We start from the raw sequence: 23,641 nt of genomic DNA, 5'->3' as shown, positions 1-23,641 counted from the left end.
AAGCAATCAGAAATACTTTTTGATAACAGTACTTAACAATGAAAAACCATCATCAGACAGATGGATTTTGCACGGAAAGTTTGTTGCTAAAAATATTTTATGAAATTCCTTTGACATGATTGCAATAACAATAAAACAACAATCGAACAATTACTTTATAATGAGTTTTATCACACCTTTATACAATCAAATCATTAAAAAAGAGAAAATTTTCTTTCTCGTGAATGATGTTGAGATTTTGCTTTTAGCAGCTGTAGTATGATGTATTCCGTTCCTTGTTCGACATCTTGCTATAGCCATTATAAGATTTGGGTACTTTGGTGAAAGTTTAGGCGAGTTTAGGCTATTTTTTACTAATTTTTTCTTTGTCATTTTCAAAGTCGACCTTCTGAGAGTTGTTTAAAATATTTGTTACACCTTGAAATAACTTACGTAATTTACAATTTAACTTTTTCGAAGGACCCTTTTTTCAAGGTTTTTGGCTTATAAATTGATCAAACTTGTATTTTATTTTAAAAATCTTCATTCAAGATAAAGTCAAATGTAAAATGTCGCAAAAAAGTCCCTCATGAAAACTAATAAACATTGCAACAACTAATTATTTCAATTAATTTGAAAAAAATATTCTCAACCGCTGACCGGGGTTCGCGGTGTTAAAAAGAGAAAGAGAAATTTTAGTCGTTGTGCTCAGTGTCCTTGGTGTACATTGAATGGTTTAAAAGTTTTGGGTCCTCAAAAATGCTGCTTTCATGCATTTTGCTACCCAGTGCTACCCAGAATCAGAGAAAATCAGCCTTTTTAGCCTGAAATTGAAATCTCGCTGGGGTCATTTGTCTTTTTATATTGAATATTAGTACAAGGAACCATTTAGAAACCATTTTGACCCTCTCTTTTCACTTTCATAGCCTTATAAAAATGGGCAAAAAATGCCATTTTTATGCACTTTTTTTGTTTTAGTTTGAATCAAAGATCCCCCTGGGGAATACTGGATTTTTTACTTAGGGGTCTGAAAATGGGGCAAAATGTCTTAAAATAGATTAAATTTTTCCAAAAAAAATGAATTTTTTTATAGCATGCTAACAATGGTAGTTGACGATCTACCCTATCATTGTTAAATGTTATTTAGTTGATTTATTTTATTAACGTATTCCTCAGGGAAAATTTTGAACCCACTTGGCTTGGAGGACAAAACATTTCAGAACAGAACGCTTTTGGCCTGCTTTAGAGCCCCAAAGTAGGGAAATTTTGAAAATTAATTGAAATCTTGTTATCTTAAAAAGCTCATCTACATCCAGAATTACAGCTAAATTATGTGATAGTTTGTCTATTTTTTCATACATTATATTTTTCATACATTTTATAAGCAAAAAACTGTGATGTTATCAAACTATATTTGCAGTGGTAAATATTTTCTAGAGCCAAAATAATATTATATACAATGGATGTAGACTTTCCATCAAATTTGAAGAATTTATGCCTCGGCTCGGGATGTTTTGTTCCCCAAAGATTATTATTACATTCTACAAAAAAACCCAGGCCAAGTACTTCAAAGTTTACAAAAATGGTAGCTTCGCGATATTATATGGGTGAACGAAATCGTCGGTTTCATGAATGTACGTCAAGTTAACTGCGAAAACACGACATCCATGTTTGTTAGACAAGACAACGTCTTAGAAGACATAATGTCGCTGACAACGTAACAGGACAGGACAGTTTTCACTGTATACCCACTATGCACACCCTTTGAATTTTCCCTTGCAGTTGTTATCCATTGTTGCACAGTTTTCACTGTACACCCCCTATGTATACTCTTCAAATTTCCCCTTGCAGTCGTTCTCAATTGTTGCGCAGTTTTCACTGTATATACCCCCTATGAATACTCTTCAAATTTCTGCTTGCAGTTGTTCTCAATTGTCGCGCAGTTCTCACTGTATACCCCCCTATGCACCCTGCCTTTAAATTTCTCCTTGCAGTCGTTCTCACTTGTTGCAAACTTCTTACTGTATGCCTCCCATGTATCGTCAACTGCTCTAACTTGGGACTATCTGACAAAACATGGGATGGTAATTCGGCCACCATTTCACCAAACCTCCAAAGCAAAGTCATTTGATTTGAGTTAATGAGCAGCGTATTAAAAATTACACGATTTCTCTTTCGCACCGAGTAGGCTTTTAAATTTAAACTAGCCAGTACCCAGCGTCGCACGCCGGTTAAGCTGTAACTGAACGCACTAAAAGTCCTTTGGATGTTGAAGCTGGCTTAAGGGCTCTGGATTTTACACCAACTTAAATGGCAATTTCTGCATTTTAAAAAGATTAATGTATAACTTTTTTATATGTCCTGTTAAACCTACCTTTTTAGAATTTAAAAATCGAAAAATTGAAATGTAAATAATAAACGAAGAAGAAAACAAAGAGTTTTTTGAAGAAGAGTATTTCACCTTTCAAAGCCCTAATCTCATTTTTTGGTTCAGGTGATGTATTTAATATCTAAAAATACAATTTCGGAAAATTTTTGTGGAAGGATGCGCTATACAAGAATCACGATGGAAAGGCCAATCAGCTAGAATGATAAGCGGTAAAAACTGCAAATATAAGTTCCTTTGGTGTGGTGATGAAACTGGTTTTGGTGGTGTGGGTCTTCTCGTGGAGGAGGACCTTGTTGAGAATGTGATATCTGTCGAACGCATAAACAGCAGAATCATGTACATTTGCATCATGATCGAAAAATCCATTATCCGTATCTTTAGTGTTTATGCGCCTCAAACTGGTCTACCTGAGTTACAAAAAGAAAAGTTTTACAACAATCTTCTTACTCAGACAGCCCTAACACCGGAAGAGGAATTTCTTCTAATCTGCGGTGATCTTAATGGTCATGTGGGTAAAGAAACAGCAGGTTTCGACAATGTTCACGGTGGAAATGGTTTTGGTGACAGAAATGCTGACGGTATCAGACTTCTTGACTTCTGTTTAGCTGCTAACCTTGCTATCACTAACACATTCTTTTCTAAATCAGACAATAAATTGGTCACCTACCAGTCTGGTGCCACAAAGTCACAAATCGACTTCATCTTAATTCCGAGAAATCACCTAAAAACAGTCCGCAATGTAACTGTAATTAATGGTGAAGAATGCACTCCACAACATAAGTTGATTGTTGGTGACATTATTCTGAATGCAGGTAAGGTGACTCTCAAAGCCTTTCCCAGACGCAGACGCGTATGGAAACTAAAAGAGCCTGCTATATGTGAGGATTTCTGTGCAAGTGTTAATGCGAAATTGCAAAATGCTGTTGCTTCTAATGATATTGATGAATCCTGGAAAAATTTGAAAAACTCTATTCTTGAATCCTTTGATACTTCCTGCGGTTGGTCAAAACCACATCAAAGACGCAGGGAAACTTGGTGGTGGAATGAAAGGGTTGATACTGCTGTTAAGGAGAAAAGAAGACTTTGGAAGATCTGGAAACGTGGTGGTCAGAAAGAGCCATATCTGGCTGCTAAACGCAGGGCAAAATCTGAAGTTTACCAGGCTAAAAAAGATGCTTCAGTTGAAAGGTTTCATAATTTGAATGAGAAAGATAAGCTTAACCATGTCTTCCAGCTTGCTAGAAAAATGAAGTCTGAGAAAACAAGACATTGTTGGTGAAAAGTGTATTCGTAACAAAGAAGGGGATATTGTATATGATGATGCTTCAAAGTTAGAGGCCTGGAAACAACATTATGATGGTCTCCTGAACTCTGAATTTGCCTGGGATGAATCTGCTCTTCCAAACGCAGATCCCATCATGGGTCCCTCAATTGAGATAACTGAGGCAATGGTACTCAAAGCCTTAATCGGATGAAATCTGGCAAATCCGCTGGGCCAAGTGGCATAGTTTCTGAGATGCTTAAGGTCTCGCGCGATAGTGTTGTCCCGAAACTCACAACCCTTATAAATTTGATTATTCGCGAAGGTAAGGTACCTGATGAATGGAACGAATCGTACATCATTAGTTTGTATAAGGGAAAAGGTGACTCCCTTGATTGTGGTAATTATCGTGGTCTCAAGTTGTTAGAAGTACTGCAGAAGGTACTGGAGCGCATCTTGGAAAGTCAGGTCAGAGAGCAAATCTTAATTGACTCCATGCAGTTTGGTTTTATGCCTGGTCGTGGAACAACAGATGCCATATTCATCTTACGACAACTTCAAGAAAAATATCTTGGAAAAAAGAAGGACATATTTTTTGCCTTTGTTGACCTTGAAAAAGCCTTCGACCGTATACCACGGAAAGTGCTATGGTGGGCCATGCGAACTCTTGGTGTTTCTGAATGGATTGTAAAAACGGTTCAGGCTATGTACAATTCTCCAAGATCTCGTGTTCGCATCAATGGTAAATACAGCGACGAGTTTGACGTAAACGTTGGTGTGCACCAAGGCTCAGTCCTGAGTCCTTTGCTATTTATAATTGTCATGGAAGCTCTCTCTCGGTCATTTCGTACCGGTTGTCCTTGGGAATTACTATACGCAGATGATTTGGTTATTATTGCAGAATCTAAAGAGGAGCTTTTGTTCAAGCTAACCCAGTGGAAACAGGCCATTGAGTCAAAGGGTTTACGTGTGAACACTCGGAAGACCAAAGTAATGCATTGCAAACATGGTCTGAGGGAAAGGCAAAAGACAAGTAAATGGCCTTGTGGTGTCTGCTACAAAGGAGTAGGGAGCAACTCTATTTTATGCCGCCAATGTAAAAACTACATTCATAAACGATGCTCGGGCATAAAAGGGCGTTTAAGGGAAAATTTTAACTATGTTTGTCCTGCTTGTCTAAATCCTTTTGTTGTACCTCCCTCCCCTGTGTTTTCTATAGACGGTTCAGATCTTGAGGTAGTACCCACATTCTGTTACCTAGGTGATATGATTGGGGACAATGGAGGCTGTTTTGATGCAATTACCTCAAGGGTGAAGTCTGCGTGGAATAAATTTAGACAGTTGTTGCCAATTTTGACAAATAAGAGCATCCCATTGCAATGTCGTGGTCGTGTCTTTACTTCGGCTGTAAGGGGTGTTTTGCTTCATGGAAGCCCGACCTGGGCAGTCACGGTTGATGACTGTAGCAGGCTTGTTCGAAATGACAACGCGATGGTTCGTTGGATCTGTTCGACTCGTCTGGCTGATAGGATTTCGATGACCCAGCTTAGAGAAAGACTTGGTATTCCATGTATTGAAGACTTAGTTTCCCAAGGTAGACTTCGTTGGTTCGGTCATGTGCAGCGTATGCACGACGACTGTTGGCAAAAAAAGATGCTCACTCATGTAGTGCAAGGGAAATATGTTGGCAGACCAAAAAAGAGATGGTCGGACAATATCAATGCGGACATGAAGTCCCTCAATGTCAACATCGACCTGACAAACGATCGCATTGCATGGCGTACGGCCATCAAGAGAGGAAGGCGTCCAACCCCAGCTGCTGGGAACAACGGACGTTAAACCGTGCAGTAAGTAAGTAAGTAAGGATCTTTCCTTTAAAATCTCCAAAAAACCTCATTTTTGGCAATTTTCTCCACTAAATTTCCATACAAACAGCAATAACTTGGGATGTAGCCAAATAGAAAATTTTTCAGAAAAAATCTAAATAAAGAAATTATTTGTCATTAAAAAAAGTTTTAAACAATAAAATCATTTCCCCAAGGAGATCAGGCTTTTTTGGTGAAGTATATGAATAGCATTGTTATGACGTTTTATTAAGGTCCATGCCACACTTATTCCTTAATTACTCATGATGTAATTACTTAAATTCATTTTTTCAAAAGCAGTTTGTTCTTAAAGATGTCAAAGAAGCAAAAACATAAGGCTTTATCTTCAAGTTCTGAAACTGATTTTTCACCAGAGCCCTTAAAAATGATCAAATGAATAAAGAGATATCTTCAAAGTTTGACTCTATCCCTCCCCCGGAGATCTTTTTCTCGCTTCGCTCGCATTAAATACGCCGTCCAGTATTCAACAATTTGAGAAAATGTCATGGTAAAGAGGAGTGAAATATAGAAATGACAATTCTTCAGGAAAAAGCGGGAAAGCCACAAAGAATAGTGCAACTTTGTTTTTATCAGATTTAAAAAGATAAATATAAGTCAATTCTAAATTTCTTTTTTTAAACCTTTGTCATAACTTTTTTTCTAAAACAGGCCTTATCTGATCTGTCAATCAAGACAAACTTATCAAGAACAAAACATTGCTTGCGAAAACGAAAGTATAGCACACAGACAAAATGACACACACAGTACTGCTATTAATATATAGATATGAAAGAAAAAAAAATTTGATTCTTTTTTTGTTCGTAATTCTAAATTTTGGCCTGTAGTGTGACCCCCTGTATTTCTATTTTAATTCACGCGGGTTTTTTAATAGAGATGTCACATAACTCAAATCCTGCCGTCTTGGACTAGAGAAAGCGAAAGTGAAATCGCGCGATCTGATTGGATGAAAAAAAGACCGCGGGAGCTGGAACCGAATGGAATTCTCTAGAATTCTCATTCTAAAACAAGATGGCTTTGGACGAAAGGTTGTAAATTCTGGTTGATTTTTAAGGTTTTATCTTATCTTATCTCATTTACTTTAATAAGTAGAGGCTTCTTCAATGTTTGGGGAGGGTAAGTCTGTAAAAGTTATTTGTTTTTCGGTGGAAAAAAAGTGTTTAAAAAAGCATTTTTTGTGCTCGAGGTTTATTTTTCTTTGCAAATTTTTGTCTTCAATCTTAAATAGATGAACGAGTATTTGACTGATGGTTATGATTTTTTCACAGAACATAGTAAAACTATTCAGGAACTTAGACCTTTTTACAGAATTTCAAAAAATCTGTTAGTTCTGGAGATATATTGAAAAGTTTAGACATGAGTAGTTCGCTTTCGTGTTTCGCGTTCCCAAACCAAACGCACGTGGAATCGGGCAAAGATTACCACGCGGGCTGATAGCGGACAAAGGTTTTTTGAAGATATTTTCAGTTATAATCCAAGGTAGAACAAACTAAACATAGAAAGGAGGTATTTTTTAGTGCTCTATACGATGATCGGTATTTTTTTTTGAATTCTATGTTTAGATTTTTCTACCCAGCCCTGTTGCTATGTACGCGCGCCCTGTTGCTAAGACCTTTGCTTGAAATCAAAAGCGAAACCAAAATAATTTAGCGCACACTGCCGTTCGCGTAATATCGATAAAGTGAAATGAGGTCCTGACTGAACACACGCGCGCGAGTGTCTGTGCACTCTAAGAAGAACGAAGAAGTATGATTGATAAACTTGGTGGAGTTATAGACCCCTTTCATAACTTTTCAGCTTGTTTTGATTTTCTCGCTTAGTCTTCTTTTCTGTATGGCCTTTTTTAACAAAATCTGGAATAAAAGAGACAGAATTCGGAGGCAAAGTTGGAGGCATATTGCCTCTATCATCCAAATTTGTAATATATTTTATTTAGGCTAAACAAGGTAATCCAAAACATATGACATCACATGAAAGGGTTCTATCAAAACAAATTTGTTGCCAAAGATAGGGTTGACAGGCCAAAATTTTCCCCTCAATTTTAAGAAAACAAACTAATTTTATTTGAAAGTCCTTACCTTTGTGAGAAAAATGAGGGGACATTTGTGACTCCCCAAGCGATTTGAAGTACACAAAAGTCCGATCGGCCAAAGCGGGTAAAAGACCGGTCTCATAGCGGGCGAAGTGAAATTTCAAGCGACCTAACATTTTAGAAGATCGGCCATGAAGCGGCCAATGGAATTTTTCCAAGAACGGCCTCACGACCTCTATTAGAGGCTTTTTCTTGATGGAGAGACCGGCCAAGCGGCCAGTTTTATTGAATTCAGTTTAAGCTTGTGGAATTCGGTTAAAGTTTTACTACCGAATTTCGGCTATAAAGAATTTTACACTGTCTAAAATATTAATAGAGAATTCCACTGACTGAGACGGGGATATTAACAAAAGGATCGTTCGTGGTGAGACAGGGTTATCTTGAAAATTGTTCTTTTAACTACTTACAGATTCTGAATTTGTTTATCTAGTATTTTTGAATAGCGAAATACTTTGCTCTCTTACATTTCTTTTCAAATCATAATATAGAATTGGAAAGCAAGAAAAGTGTCTCGAGAGACCAAATATCTTGAGGTTCAGGCAAGCCCAGCATGACCCACGACGAACAAAGCAGAGGGTAACTTTTACTAAATGTTTGTTTACATTGAGCTTCCTCTGCGTGCTTTCCTTCGTGTTATCACGTGGACTTTTACCAAAAATAGTGATGAAATAAACTCCTTCTGAGTGTGTTCTCTTTCCTTTCACGTGATTTTCACTTTTTCTCTCTCTCGCATTCTAAAAGTTGCTTCAAACATTCGAAACGTCACAGATCAGGAGCTTGTGACAAATCAGGAGCTTATAAGAAAGCAAAGCCTGCGAGATGCCCTTTTGGAAGCTTTCCCTCTCTTCTACTGGGAAAGCAATTCATTTTATTTTATTTTACAACATTTGATGGCTTCTTAGGTCCTTCTTTATTTTGAGCGCCCTCCCTTTTATCTTTTTTTTATGTTCTGCCCTTTTTGATTTCTGAAAAAATCTTTCTTTGCTCCAAATGTACTTGAAAATGTAAGTAAATTGAAAAACAAAGCTAAGGGCCGCTAATGGCCGCTAATGTCCGCTAAGGGCCGCTAATGTCCGCTAAGGGCCGATGTTAGCGGCTTAAAACTTACTATGTGGCCGCTTCACTGAGACCGCTTTTAATAAGCGGCCTCGCATCGGCCTTCTTCAATATCCGAGCGGCCCAAAAGGTAAAAAGACCGGTCGAGTAGAGGCCAAAGAAGATCGGTCTTTTTACCGATCGGACTTTTATGTACTTCAAATCGCTTGGGGAATCACATTTATCATACAAATGCCTTATAGTACTGAAGTGTTCAAAGAATAATGTACCCCGGAAATCATCCTCTTCCAGTTCCAAATTTTGAATCATTGTTCCCATGCCGCCATCAAAAATCATGATTCTCTCTAACAGAGTTTTTTTGACTTCCTCTTTTACTTGTCTTGTTTCAATCATTTTTGCTGAGGTTATCTAAATAAATTATTAAAAAAAGTACCATATAATTGATATAAATCACACACTAAAGTTTTAGGACCAAATCTAATTGGAAATAGGACAAATCAGTAAACCTGGATTATGGCAGTTTTCCCCTAATTTCAAAGCTTGATATCGTATTTAGAAGAAAAAATTGTTTAATGTAAAGTGTTTTAGAGAGAACAATCCGAAGTCAACTTTGTACAGCTGCTCTAGATTTTCATTACAATATTCTAAATTAAATTACAATTTTCTTTCAATCCAAATGTCAAAACTTAACAAAAGGTACAATACACTTTAACTTTATACACTTTGATCTGTTCCTTTGTTCCCGCTTCTGATCATAGAAATTAGAGACCTGGAAACCTTGGGGTACTGAGGTTTGTGAGGTGATGGGTATGTCCAAGCCAAAGTTTGAAAATCAATCCTTTCAAATTTCCAAATATTGCACTATTTCCAATTTCAGCCAAACTTTTCAAAATGTAATCCAAATTACAAGAATTATTATGACCCTTTCAGGTAGGGGAGTCAACTTTAGATATTCCGTAATTTTATCACTGTCATGTTAGAGCCCCATTGAAAGACTTCACATGCCTGAAACACCCATTTTGCCTTCAGGGAACCAATGCCTGAACCCCCATCCCTGCCCTAGGACTAGCTAATTCACACATTCGTATGCACAATAGTGCATATTCATGCATTCATGAAATCAAAGTGGATTTTCAAGTTTGGGCAGATTTTAGTCTGGCAGAAATAAAAGTTGACCTGGAAAAAAATTCCGCGTAAACTTTCTTGGTATCGTTGGAAGCGGAATTTTACGAGGTTTAACATACTCAGAGCCTCACGTTGAGGCCCTTGGGGAAAAAAATTGGTGAAATAAAACACTTAGGACCCATTTTCGATATAAAATGCCTTGAAAAGTGCTATCCTTGCAATGGTAGGTGTCTTTCAAAACACTCAAATATGTATACCCCTGTCTCAAAAATCTGGGGGGGGGGATTTTCCAACAAACACATTACTGGAAACCACAAGCAATTAAACAGTGTTATCCATGATATGAAATGGGTCAAGTGCAAGGCGAAAGCCCTTGGGCGAAAGCACATGGGGATAGCGCTGACTTTCAAAGGCTTTGAATAGCTTTGATAGGTTTTTAGTGTAGCTGTTGACCAGTACACTGCTAAAAAACGTATCTATTTTGGGGCGAAGAAGTACACTTCAGTCTTGATTTTACCAAAAGTTTTCCCCAAGGGCCTCATCATGAGGCTTTGAGTATGATAATCTACATAAAATTTCGCTTCCAACGGTACCAAGAAAGTCTACGCGGAATTTTTTTCTACGTTCACCCCTATTTTATTGTATTTCGGCCAGACTAGCATTTTCAGTCAAAAATGATTAAGTTTTCGCACAAATACATAATAGATAGTAGTCTGGCAGAAATAAAAGTTGACCTGGAAAAAAATTCCGCGTAAACTTTCTTGGTATCGTTGGAAGCGGAATTTTCGAGGTTTAAACATACTCAGAGCCTCACGTTGAGGCCCTTGGGGAAAAAAATTGGTGAAATAAAACACTTAGGACCCATTTTTCGATATATAAAATGCCTTGAAAAGTGCTATCCTTGCAATGGTAGGTGTCTTTCAAAACACTCAAATATGTATACCCCTGTCTCAAAAATCTGGGGGGGGGGATTTTCCAACAAACACATTACTGGAAACCACAAGCAATTAAACAGTGTTATCCATGATATGAAATGGGTCAAGTGCAAGGCGAAAGCACATGGGGATAGCGCTGACTTTCAAAGACTTTGAATAGCTTTGATAGGTTTTTAGTGTAGCTGTTGACCAGTACACTGCTAAAAAACGTATCTATTTTGGGGCGAAGAAGTACACTTCAGTCTTGATTTTACCAAAAGTTTTCCCCAAGGGCCTCATCATGAGGCTTTGAGTATGATAATCTACATAAAATTTCGCTTCCAACGGTACCAAGAAAGTCTACGCGGAATTTTTTTCTACGTTCACCCCTATTTTATTGTATTTCGGCCAGACTAGCATTTTCAGTCAAAAATGATTAAGTTTTCGCACAAATACATAATAGATAGTAGTCTGGCAGAAATAAAAGTTGACCTGGAAAAAAATTCCGCGTAAACTTTCTTGGTATCGTTGGAAGCGGAATTTTACGAGGTTTAACATACTCAGAGCCTCACGTTGAGGCCCTTGGGGAAAAAAATTGGTGAAATAAAACACTTAGGACCCATTTTCGATATAAAATGCCTTGAAAAGTGCTATCCTTGCAATGGTAGGTGTCTTTCAAAACACTCAAATATGTATACCTGTCTCAAAATCTGGGGGGGGGGGATTTTCCAACAAACACATTACTGGAAACCCCAAGCAATAAACAGTGTTATCCATGATAGAAATGGGTCAAGTGCAAGGCGAAAGCCCTTGGGCGAAAGCACATGGGGATAGCGCTGACTTTCAAAGACTTTGAATAGCTTTGATAGGTTTTTAGTGTAGCTGTTGACCAGTACACTGCTAAAAAACGTATCTATTTTGGGGCGAAGAAGTACACTTCAGTCTTGATTTTTACCAAAAGTTTTCCCCAAGGGCCTCATCATGAGGCTTTGAGTATGATAATCTACATAAAATTTCGCTTCCAACGGTACCAAGAAAGTCTACGCAGAATTTTTTTCTACGTTCACCCCTATTTTATTGTATTTCGGCCAGACTAGCATTTTCAGTCAAAAATTAAGTTTTCGCACAAAATACATAATAGATAGTGGCAGAAATAAAAGTTGACTGAAAAAAATTCCGCGTAAACTTTCTTGGTATCGTTGGAAGCGGATTTTACGAGGTTAACATACTCAGAGCCTCACGTTGAGGCCCTTGGGGAAAAAATGGTGAAATAAAACACTTAGGACCCATTCGATATAAAGTCCTTGAAAAGTGCTATCCTTGCCAATGGTATTCTTTCAAAACACTCAAATATGTATACCCCTGTCTCAAAAATCGGGGGGGGGATTTTCCAACAAAACATTACTGGAAACACAAGCAATTAAACTGTTCCATGATATGAAAGGTCAAGTGCAAGGCGAAAGCCCTTGGCGAAAGCACTGGGGATAGCGCTGACTTTCAAAGCTTTGAATAGCTTTGATGGTTTTTAGTGTAGCTGTTGACCAGTACAACTGCTAAAAACGTATCTATTTTGGGGCGAAGAAGTACTTCAGTCTTGATTTTACCAAAAGTTTTCCCAAGGCCTCTCATGAGGCTTTGATCGAACATGGTCCAAACAAAATGTTCGGGCCGATTCAATAATACTTTTTTGTGGCCCGAGCATGGTCCGAACAGGCCCGAACATGTTCGGGCCATGCTGTGGGTTGTGATATTAGAGTAAAGAAATGTGCGAGCAAAGCGAGCAAAAGATTTTGCATGTTATTCTTGAAAATCAATTTTCGAAACATCTTTCAAAGGCCAGCGATACTACCTTGAATGTTTTTTTATTTTTAGTCTTGAAAATTTAATTGAGGAGATTTGAAGAAAATATTGGAGAAATTAGAGAAAAAGTAGGAGATTTAAAGGAGAATTGAGGAGACATTTGAAATTTAAGGAGAATTGAGCAGATTTGAGGAGCTGTGGGAGCCCTGTTTAAGGACCAGACAGGTCATTCATTTTAGGGCTATGCATGTTAGCCTCCACTGATGCAAGTTACCCGACTTCACGGTATCAACCAGTCCCATCATCATGACATGTTTGATGGTACCTGGACCAGATTGCCCCCAAACCCTTAAGCCTCAAATTAAAGATAATTATGCACGAGCGAGCGCAGCGAGCGAGTGCGATTCTTTTGGCAAAAGCGCGGGAAAAAAAGCTGATATGCGGGGTGATAAAATTTCTATTCAGACTTTCGTCGTCATGTGCAACTGTCTTAAGTACCAATATGGAGAATTGTCACCTGCACCCGACTGTCTGTTGGAAGCATTACGTAATGGATTTTTTCCAAATCTCTTTGTAAATCGAGCTCCGGCGTCAAAAACAGTAGAGTATTTTTATAGGAGGATGAAGACGTCATTTCTTCAAGAAACGTCGAGGGAAAATATAAGTATCCTTCTCGATCGGGAAACGTCGCTCGGTTCGGAAGCGTATTGTTGACCAGACCATACTGCCTTTTAACAGTCAAAACAAAGATGGCGGCAAAAATAAACAACTGGTTGCTACCGCTCTTTCACTATTTTTCTTTGGTTTTTATGCTTTAATGAGTTGAATTGGATCATGATTTTTGTGTGATTGTTACAAGAAATGGTTGATGATGAAGTTTTCTTATCATTCCTTCCTGAATTTGATGTTTCCTTTGGTTTGGCATGAGAGATTGATGCAATCTATTCTTGAAAAACAGGATATTTTATCCGGTCGATATTTTATCAACTTTCACAACAAACTAACTTCAATTTTGCCCGTATGTTTACACAAATTCAAACAAGACAGTTGACTGAATATTTATGGATAAATCTGACCATGCTATATTTGAAAAATTAAATACTTGCGACATCAAAAAAGTTTGAACTCACTTTTTTATGATGTGGTCAGATGGTAGATGCGGCACCCAAGGAAATGGTTGTGGTTGGATATGAACTAGTTAGCCTTAATGTAAAAATTTAAACCCAGAGCAAAATTTACTGATTGATGATTGATGTTTTAAAAATGCAACATGGAAAACTTTTGGTTGTGAATTTGGACATTTTCTTGCACGTGCGTTTAAAACGTGGAAATTTTTGCTGTGAATTTGGACATTTTCTTCTACGTGTGTTTTTAAAAACATGGAAAACTTTTGGTTATGAATATGGACATTTTCTTCCACGTGTGTTTAAAACTTGGAAAACTTTTGGTTGTGAGTTTGGACATTTTCTCGCACGTGCGTTTTTTAAAACGTGGAAACTTTTGCTGTGAATTTGGACATTTTCTTCCACGTGCATTTTAAATGTGGAAAACCTTTGGTTGTGAATTTGGACATTTTCCTCCACGTGCGCTTAAAACGTGGAAAACTTTTGGTTGTGAATTTGGATTTTTCTTCCACGTGCGTTTAAAACGTGGAAATTTTTGCTGTGAATTTGGACATTTTCTTTCACATGCTTTTAAAACGTGGAAATTTTTGCTGTGAACTTGGACATTTTCTTCCCCGTGCGTTTAAAATGTGGAAAATGTTTGTCGTTGACTTGACATTTTCTTCCGCATGCATTTAAAAAATGTAGAAAAGTTTTGCTGTCAGGCAAAAATAAAAAAAAATGTAGTGTTTCCGGAATGCGGATGAAGGAAAAAAGCTTTGATGCGGCCGGCCAGGAAAAAAATTTTTATTTGATTTTTTTGATGACTTATAAGTAATACAGGCTTTTTGATTAACAGTATTTATAACTCGTTTACTGTAACTCGTCTTTTCTGGGCGTAAGTTTCCGATGAACTCGTTTAGAAATGATAGTTTCTTTTTAAACGAGATAGTTTCTTTTCAAACGAGATAGTTTCTTTTTAAATGAGATAGTTTCGTTTTAAATGAAATAGTTTCTCCTGAAATGAGCTTAGTTCCTTTTTAAGGGGAATAGTATCCCCTGAATGAAACATAGTTTCTTTTTAAACGAGATGGTATCGGTTTAAATGACATAGTTTCGTTTTAAACAAGATAGTATTTGTTGGCGCTTCCGCGCGCCATAAAAAACAGTTTGTTTTGAAAATAGAATATCAACTTTCTTTTGGTTCACCAGAGTTTGTACATGTTTAAAATGCATTGATAGAAATTTTCCTTGCTCTCGTGGTGACGATCATGAAATTACCAAAAAAGGTTTGTTCACCATGCAAATATCGCGAAAATAGCCAAAATCATGCCTCGAATTATTTCCCGATCACGAATCACGCAAACGGCTGGGTACAACTTTTTAAAATTGTATCATAAAATGGGTAACTTTCTCATTTCCGGAATAACATATCTGCCCCGTCTCAGGGATCTTTTTGCTTCTAGGCGTCTCTGGCTAAAATCAGTGTTAAATCTACTTTTGTGGCGTTTTGGTCCTTTTCCGTTGTACACTAGCAATCGGAAAGTTTCGCTGGGAATAAGGAAGTTTAGCAATCCTACGGTATGTAGTGTAAAAAACCTTTCGCTTGCTAACACGAGATTTTCAAATCGTGCGTAACCCCTTTTACAATTGATTTAAAAGCCTGCTGAAACAACCTAAAATAAAGTACCTTTCCACAACAAATGACAAATACAGGAATAAAGAGTAGTGGCTGTTGCTGTTGGTCTGGTTCGTTTTGCTTTTGCAATCAGTTTCTTTCTCGCTTTCTCAGTCGGACCAAGCCGTAATATATTATTTCTATTTCTATTTCTATTTGGTTGAGTTTAGGATTATGACTTATCCCCATTCCATAATATGATTTCAAGTGTTCTTTGATAGATCTGATGATTATATTAGCCAGCCAGCAATCTGACAGTATACTAAGGCTAAGCCCGACTGTTATCCTGCTCCGATCTGAAAATATTCAGAATCGGAATAGCAGAATCGGGGAACATTTCTGCCAAGACTTTTAACGGGCGGGCCTGGGCGGAGGTGTGAGTGTGCAAAATTAAACTCATTCTATTTGTGATTTTTGTACCCTTTCGGAGGGAGAGTGAAAGATTTGGTTTATTTGCAACCATTTAGAGAAAATTTTTGAGGTGTCGGTGGGGTGAATTAACTTTTAATCGGCAACAAGGGTAGGCTTTTGAACCATCGTGGCATTATGCTACTCCAAACGTGTTATAAAATTGTAGCTATAATATTGCATGACAGGCTCCGCCCCGTTGCCGAATCCCTAGACAACGAAGCGCAATGTGGTTTTCGATTAGGGAGAGGATGTGTGGATGGAGTTTTTACCGTCAAAATGGCTATAAAGAAGAGAAAAGAGCACAGCCTTGAATCTTGGGTCCTATTTTTGGATCTAGTTAAGGCATTCGATTGTGTCCCTCGTGAACTGCTGTGGCAGGTCTTAGAAATTTTTGGCATACCTTCTAAATTGATCCCGGGGGGGGTACTTAGGCAAAAATGGGTGCTGGGTATGTGCGTGCCTTAAGGGTAGGGTTTTTCACCCTCCCAAAGTCTCTCTAAGGTTTACCAAAACAACAAAAGTCAAAATCAGTCCCTCTAAGGGTCGGTTTTTTCACAAACTCGGGTCAAAGAAAAGTGAAAAGTCAAAAAAGTGAGAACATTTTTAAAAAAAGTGAGAAAATTTTTCAAAAATTAGAGAAATTTTTCGAAAATTGGAGAAATTCTTTTAAAAATCGAATTTCTTTGGCCCATTATAGAAATTTTTTGTGAAAAAGTCTCTCTAAGGGTTGGGTTTTTCTACACTGAGTCTCTCTAAGGGTCACCTTTTCACCAAAATTCAGTCTCTCTAAGGGTAAGGGTCCAGAGGTCTGGCACGCACATACCCGACACCCATCAATCCTAGTACCCCCCCCGGGAAATTGATTCGCCTTTTAAAATCGCTACATGCTCGTGTCGAGGTAAAATTTGTCATTAATGGGGGGCTTAATGATGTCACAAAGTCAATTGAAATATTACTGGAGTCAAACAGGGGGATATTTGGGGTCCTCTGTTGTTCATATTTTATCTTGCAGTCGTATGATATCATGGCGTAACGCGTATGATAGACCGGTCTGTATTTTCCATACAAAGTTTGATGATGTATTAACTGGTCGTAGATACAACACAAAGAGAAATATCGAGGAATTCTCTTTACCAGATTCGGAATATGCTAATGACACAGCTGTTTTATTCAAGTCGCGTGATTCGACTGAAACGTACGTACCTCTCCTCTTCAATCATTTTGATAGATACGGTCTCCAAATACATGTTGTCACCGATGAAAAATCCTCCAAATCAGAAATCCTTTTCGTTGCAGCACCAAAACGCATCTATGCAAATCCTTCTACATACGATGGCTGCAATCTGTCAAATATTGTTCTACCAGGTGGCGCACATTTACCAATAGTGGATCGCTTTTGTTATCTGGGCTCTTTTCTGACGAGAGATTGTAATGATTATGTTGATGTTGATGCCCGAATCAATTCGGCAAGTCGGGCATTTGGTAAATTGAGAAATTGTTTATTTTTGTCAACCAGTATTTCATACAAAGCTAAGAAATTTGTATACGAAGGCATTATCTTGGCTATTCTCTTACACGGTGCTGAACACTGGTGTTTAACCGAAAATCTTTTCCGAGAATTACGTTTATTCCATGCTAGATGTGTACGTGCAATGTGTCGTGTAAACCGGCTCCACACCGGTGTGTATAGAATCAGAACGTCTGATCTGTTAAATCTCTGCAATCCGTTGATTCGTATGTGAATCGCTGCCAACTTCGTTGGCTAGGTCATGTCGCTCGTATGGATCAACAGCGACTACCCAGAAAAATGCTAACTTCGTGGGTGCCATCGAAACGCCCTCGTGAAGCACCAAACTTCACATATGGAAGGGGAATTTATAAGTGCTTGAAAAAGGTTGGTTTGTCAAAAAATGACTAGTATCAAAAAGCTTTGAATCGTTTGGATTGGCGTAAAATTATTAATTCTAAGTAGCATATTTTTTTGATAGTTTTATCTAGTTACTTATTTGCATAATTTTTCCTTTTTTCGCTTTTTATTTCATCTACCTAGCGCTGTGATCTCTATCTTAGGATAGGGCCTATTCCCTGTGCTAAGGGAAGGTTTATCTCTCTATATATACCGGGTGCGCCACAAAAAAGTTTCTTTCTTTAAAACCAATTTTCTCGAAATCTGAAAATTCTAAAAGAACCATTCCTATTCTATTGGAAAGAAGAAAGATAGACTTAAATTTTGATGGGTTATTTATTAAATTTGCTTAATTAGATCAAAAGTTATGGTCAATTGAATAAAAATTTACTTTCTGAAAGTGCTCAAAAACGTTAAAAATCGACCTATCAAATTAAACAGAAGCATAGTTACATGATGCACCAGTATTTTCGTTTCAGTCATTAAAAATGATAATTAGCTGCCTAAATGACCTTTTGCTAAATAAAGGAAGGTTGAATTTCGATGAAAGGAAGAACTTCGTCAAAAAAAGCCAAAAAATCTGGTAAAATTCATAAAAATACATCAAATATGGGTTTAAAGGTATATCCAGGCTTACATAGACTTCATTCAGTCTAGAATCAAAATTCTGAGGAAAATTTCGGTAAAAGTAAATTAAAATGATTTTGATGATAATTTTAAACCCTTTTGACCCATCAGTTTCAAAATTTATGTGTTTAACTTACTGAAAAATGCTCTTAATCATGTAAAGCCTATTGCGATTGCCAATTTTGAAATAAAAATTTGATAGGTCGATTTTCAACGTTTTCGGGCACTTTCAGAAAGTAACTTTTTCATTCAATTGAGCATAACTTTTGATCTAATGAACAGAATTTAATAAATGACCCATCAAAATTTAAGTTTATTTTTCTTCTTTTCAATGGAATAGGAATGGTTCTTTTAAAATTTCTAAATTTCGAGAAAATCAGTTTCAAAGAGAGAAACTTTTTTGTGGCGCACCCGGTATATATATAAGTTATCGTCCAATTTTTGAGAAATTTTGCAATTTTGAGACCCTAATTTTATGATTGCCTTTCTGCATATACGGTACTGTAAAAAACATCCCCAGGATCCGACCCACGGCATACGGCTTAGAGTAGGTTTTTGGACACCCCACCCCGAAATGCACTATAAAGCTAAAGGTGTACTTTTGATAGAGTGTACACTACACTGTAAGGGTCTGTTTGGGACTGCCGAATCGCAAATCTGGCAGTATAAATCTGATGTATCTTTATAGTTTTGAATCGCACCCATTTTGATTTGTTTTGCATATTGTGTCGACATATCAGGCTCATTTTTGGGAGGCTTCAGCAAAATGAGATACACAATGAAATTACACTGTAAGGGTGAGAAACGTTCAGTTAAATACACTTTAAGGGTACCTTTTCACTGCTCAAGGGCTGCACTGTAAGGGTCCGATATTGAAAGCCAATTTTTTTATGGTACATGCCGTCGTTTAAAAATTGAGTGCCCCCCCCCTACCCGGGAAAACATCTTAGACTTTCTTCACTATGCTTATAGTCAAAAGTTTTTCGCGTTAATTGTGTCAAAAATATGGCAGCAATAACGAATAGCTTTTGAACATGAGAAAGTATCAAAGTGAGTTGAAGAGCTTTCATTCCCATATGAGACTGTGAATCCGTAATGCCTGAGGTTTCGAATCCCGGGAGTCAACTTTTTTTAACTTGATCTACGGGACGGCCTGTTGTTCAAGATCAATGTTTTCCAACTTGATCAAAATATTCTTTTTAAAGAGTCAGTGATAGAGAATTATAACATATAAAGTCTGTCTATTATTTCGATTCAATTAAAGTGACATTTCCATAATTAATAGTTTAGTAATTACTGTTATACGATTGAGGATCATGTAAAAGATTTCTTTCGAAAGAAACTCACTTCAATTACACTTGGAGGTCTCTGGGGAATTCGTAAATAGTAAACTGCATACTGATACAGTCTGTTAGACATTAGTAAGGTAATATTTGCTCTTCATCTTTGATTCTTTCTACAGTGATTAGATTGACACATGCGCGATAAAATTTATATTATTGGTCTTCAGAGGTTAATATATTCTTTGAAAACTTAACCTCTAATCCTCAGGGTAATCTTTTCTACTTCAGGGTAGTTCTTTTAGTCCTGTTAGAATTATTTTCCATATACCATGCATCCTTATTTTCTTAAAAATGTTTTTTTACCCTTTTTGAGTTTGACAATCTATATATAAGTTTCAAGCTTGACTTCTTATCCTGATGTAGTGATCGCAAGTCCTAGAACTCGATGATGGGGGTCGGGTATTTGCAAGCCATAAGGGTTCCCTTTTTTAAACCCTAGAAAGTTTCTCATAAAAGGGGTACAAAAAACGATGAATTGATTGCCCTGAAAGGGTCCCAAAATTACGAATTATCAAAAATCGGCTACCTCCAAAGGACTATAAAATCTTGTAATTTTGAGCTAAAAAGATTGGAAAAATTCATCTCTCAAAGGGTCGATTTTCTAACTTTGGCTTGAACATAGCCGTCACCTCACAAACCTAAAGTCTATTCACGATAAGTGTGCACTCTTTTTTCTTTTACCTATAACTTTTGAAGGAATTCTTCAATCTTTATAAATTTGGTATCGTTGGAGAGATATTTGTGAGTGAAACAATTTGAAATAAAAAAATCTTCAAAAAAATTCTAAAAATGAAGATGAAAATGAAGAAGAAAAAAATGAAGATCTTGTAGAAAAATGCTATAACTTTCATTTTCACTGGAGATATTCTTTGATCTTTGGAGGTCATCACTGTGAAGAAATTTTACTAAAATATTTATTCAATACAAAGTTATGATACAAAGTTAATAAGTGATTGACCCCAAAAAACAGCAGAAAACAGCAGAAAACAGCGTTTTTAGACGTCAATTAGCTTATAACTTTGTTTGATATCTTTTGACTGAATGATTATTTTTGAGAAATTTTTTCATAGTGATGACGTTCGATAATCAAGCTTTTACTTCAGTGAAAATGATAGTTATAGCACTTTAGTACAAGATCTTCATTTTTTTCTTCTTCATTTTCATCTTCATTTTTAGAATTATTTTAAAGATATTTTTATTTCAAATTGTTTCACTAACTAATATCTTTCCAATGATACCAAATTTATAAAGATTGAAGAATTCCTTCAAAATTTATAGGTAAATGAAAAAAGAGTGCACACTTATCGTGAATAGACTTTAGTACCCCTAGGGGGTCGTATTGATGCATTTCCAGGTAAGAAGAACGAAGGTCTATTTAAAATGGATTGCCCCATCTAATACTAAACCATTTAAAACAATTTAATTCATCTCCTGAAAATATCGATACCGAAACGAACCTAAATGCCAAAAAGACATAACAAATAGAGTTGTGTCTAACAGAAACAAAGAATCCAATATTATAACCAAATATTAAGTTGTCTCAGAGACAGAAACAATTGAATATTAACCAAATATTAAGATAAAGATACTTCAATATATTGCATAATAATTCAATATTCTCTTACAAACTTGACCACAAGAAGTATAAATTCACATTACGAAACAATTTATAAAATTAACAATAAAATGTTACAATTTCGGTTTTTAACATCTTTAAACACATGAAGATTTCGCCTCCAGGAGATATTTTGAGCCAGTTAAAAGCCAAATTTAGGCAATATAACTTGGCAGCCTTCTACCAGTAGGACTGACATTCCATCAGATCTGTACCAAAAGAGTGTTAATTTCCTTCAATATGATATCTAAGCCCATTCGCTTTAAGTGAGCACTCTTTTTTAACACCATATGAAAAGTATTCTTAAACCAGTTAGTCTAATCAGTAGCGTGGTGGGTTGAATAAAATTCGGGCAAATCGGGGAGGCAATTTTAGAAGGTTTTGATTTTGGCGTTCCCTATGAAAAGTAAATATCTTTTTAAAAATAATGCGAGCGAAGCAAGCACTCTATTTTGGGGTATTTTCTCTTTTTTTAGCCAAAAATTGGCGTAAGGTGTAAAGGAGCAAAGGGGTGCCGAAAGTAGTAATCAGAGGCGTCTTTTTGCACCCTTTGTATTTTGGCGCCCCTTTGAAAAACCCCCACATAGTTTCCACATGGTAACAAAAGCGAGTGCATACTTAAAAAGTGAATGGACTTTAAAGTAAATCTTGAACCTTCTATTATATCAATCACTGCAATGAAAAACAAATCAGTCAATTTTAGGTCTCCATCCATCCTTAAATCGATTCAATTTCTTGATTTCAAATTTGGTCAAATTTAAGTCTCTCATTTCTTCTTCATCAAGGTGAAGAAATAGTTCACCATCAATTTGATTCTCAACAAAAACATCCATATGTTTCTCCATGTTTAAGTTTTTCAATTTCTCGGCAAGTTGTTGGACACTCAATTCCCTAATCTCTTTATACTTATCAATAGCAGGTCCACCGTTAAGGTGATTCTCTGAATGACCATTAATGCTGGTCATAGAGCCATTATGACTCCTGTTAAAGCCGTTGATGCCATTCATAGGGTACTGGACCGACGAGCTTCGACGTTGTTGAGCCAACGGGTCCATAGCTGGGTTCATCGGTGTCGCGAAATTAGAATGGCCATTCATGGAGCCACGTTTTTCCATTGATGAATAATCTATAGGCTGGTTCATTGGAGTCGCGAAATTTGTTGGGCCACCATTCATCGAGTTTCGTTTCTCCATATGTCGTGTTGAGTTCCCTTGTGGATTATAAGCATTATTTTCATCCTCATCTTGTTCAAAAGTGACCCAATCCTGTTGATTATCCTTCACAGGAATGCCAACAATCTCCGAAGCTGTTGAAGACAACCGCCCTTTAAAACTTCTCGATTTCTTCAAATCCTTTTCGATCGATTTGAAATTGTGATACGATCGTCTTATATTCTCATATTCAGGATCTTCTTTGAGTGTACCGACAGCAACTTTCACTTTCACTTTTAGGTTCTGGGGAATCATAAACACAACCTGTGATTGTCCTTGACCACAGCTGGCAATGATTAAATGATCATCATAAGTTGACTTAGCCTTAACCACGCCTAATTTGCTGCTGGAAGCACCCACAAATTGAAAATGAAAGGGATACTTATAGCCATTAGAATCGGATGGAATCACATCGGATAACATTTTCGGTGCATTATCAACCAATGGTTTGAAGCCAGCAACACAATCAAAAGGTATTTTTAAAACAACACCTTCAGAATTTCTAAAAGTCATACTCCGCGTCTTCTTTGTGAAAATATTTGATTCGTTGACTTCGATAACTTCTAAGACCTCACCAGGATCGACGGAGAGCTCATAATCAACTTCTGAATCGATATCATAATACCCTCTGGTCACCTCCACATATTTGGGTAATGGTTTAGCATGTGATAAATCTTGCACTCTCTGATAAACGGTATCATAATTTTCCGGTTTTAAATTGATTTTCTGCGTGTGAACAGGGATGTGAAGTTCCTTACCGTGACGATCCTGACACTGTAGTTTCCTTTCAGTTGTTAGGGTATGGATCTTCAACACTTGACCACTACTGAGTGAATTTTCATCAGAACCACCATGATAGCCTTCTTCAACTTGGACGATTTGTGGTAAAGGATATGTAGTCACGAAATCACATAATGCTATTGATGTTTCACTCCATTGTATGTTTTGAAGATTCTCTGAAGACAAATTTTGATTTTCAACATCTAGTTTCGACATTTTTAAGGTTTTTCAATTCTGTCAAGAAAAATAGTAGTAGTTAAAATGTAAGAGGAGGTTTATCTAAATCTAAAAGATTCTGCATTACTAAAAATAGACAAAAAAACGACAAATTTCATAAGGAACGACAAATTTCGCCGTCCACAAACCCAACTGACTGTACCACCCATATGGATGCATTCCTCTTTGTTTATCACGGGAATTAACAACATGTGGTTTTAAAAGAACGACAAATTACGCATGTGTGTTATT

General features: G+C 36.9%; 2 protein-coding genes across 2 annotated transcripts; one reads left to right on the top strand and one right to left on the bottom strand.

Moving 5' to 3' along the window:
- The first annotated feature begins 2,567 nt into the window (after positions 1–2,567).
- LOC136807851 (craniofacial development protein 2-like) lies at positions 2,568–3,647 on the top strand. Its single transcript, XM_067064471.1, has one exon. It carries the CDS (start codon positions 2,568–2,570, stop codon positions 3,645–3,647), a length of 1,080 nt encoding a protein of 359 aa, XP_066920572.1.
- A 17,494-nt stretch (positions 3,648–21,141) lies between these two features.
- LOC136807893 (uncharacterized) lies at positions 21,142–23,419 on the bottom strand. Its single transcript, XM_067064510.1, has one exon. It carries the CDS (start codon positions 23,387–23,389, stop codon positions 21,872–21,874), a length of 1,518 nt encoding a protein of 505 aa, XP_066920611.1. The 5' UTR covers positions 23,390–23,419; the 3' UTR covers positions 21,142–21,871.
- Positions 23,420–23,641: the final 222 nt, after the last annotated feature.

Source organism: Clytia hemisphaerica, unplaced genomic scaffold (assembly GCF_902728285.1).
Source record: "Clytia hemisphaerica strain Z4C2 unplaced genomic scaffold, Clytia hemisphaerica genome assembly, whole genome shotgun sequence".
In the NCBI taxonomy this organism is placed as follows: Eukaryota; Metazoa; Cnidaria; class Hydrozoa; order Leptothecata; family Clytiidae; genus Clytia; species Clytia hemisphaerica.
Note: the sequence above shows the minus strand (reverse complement) of the source record. Positions and strands in the feature narration are given on the sequence as shown.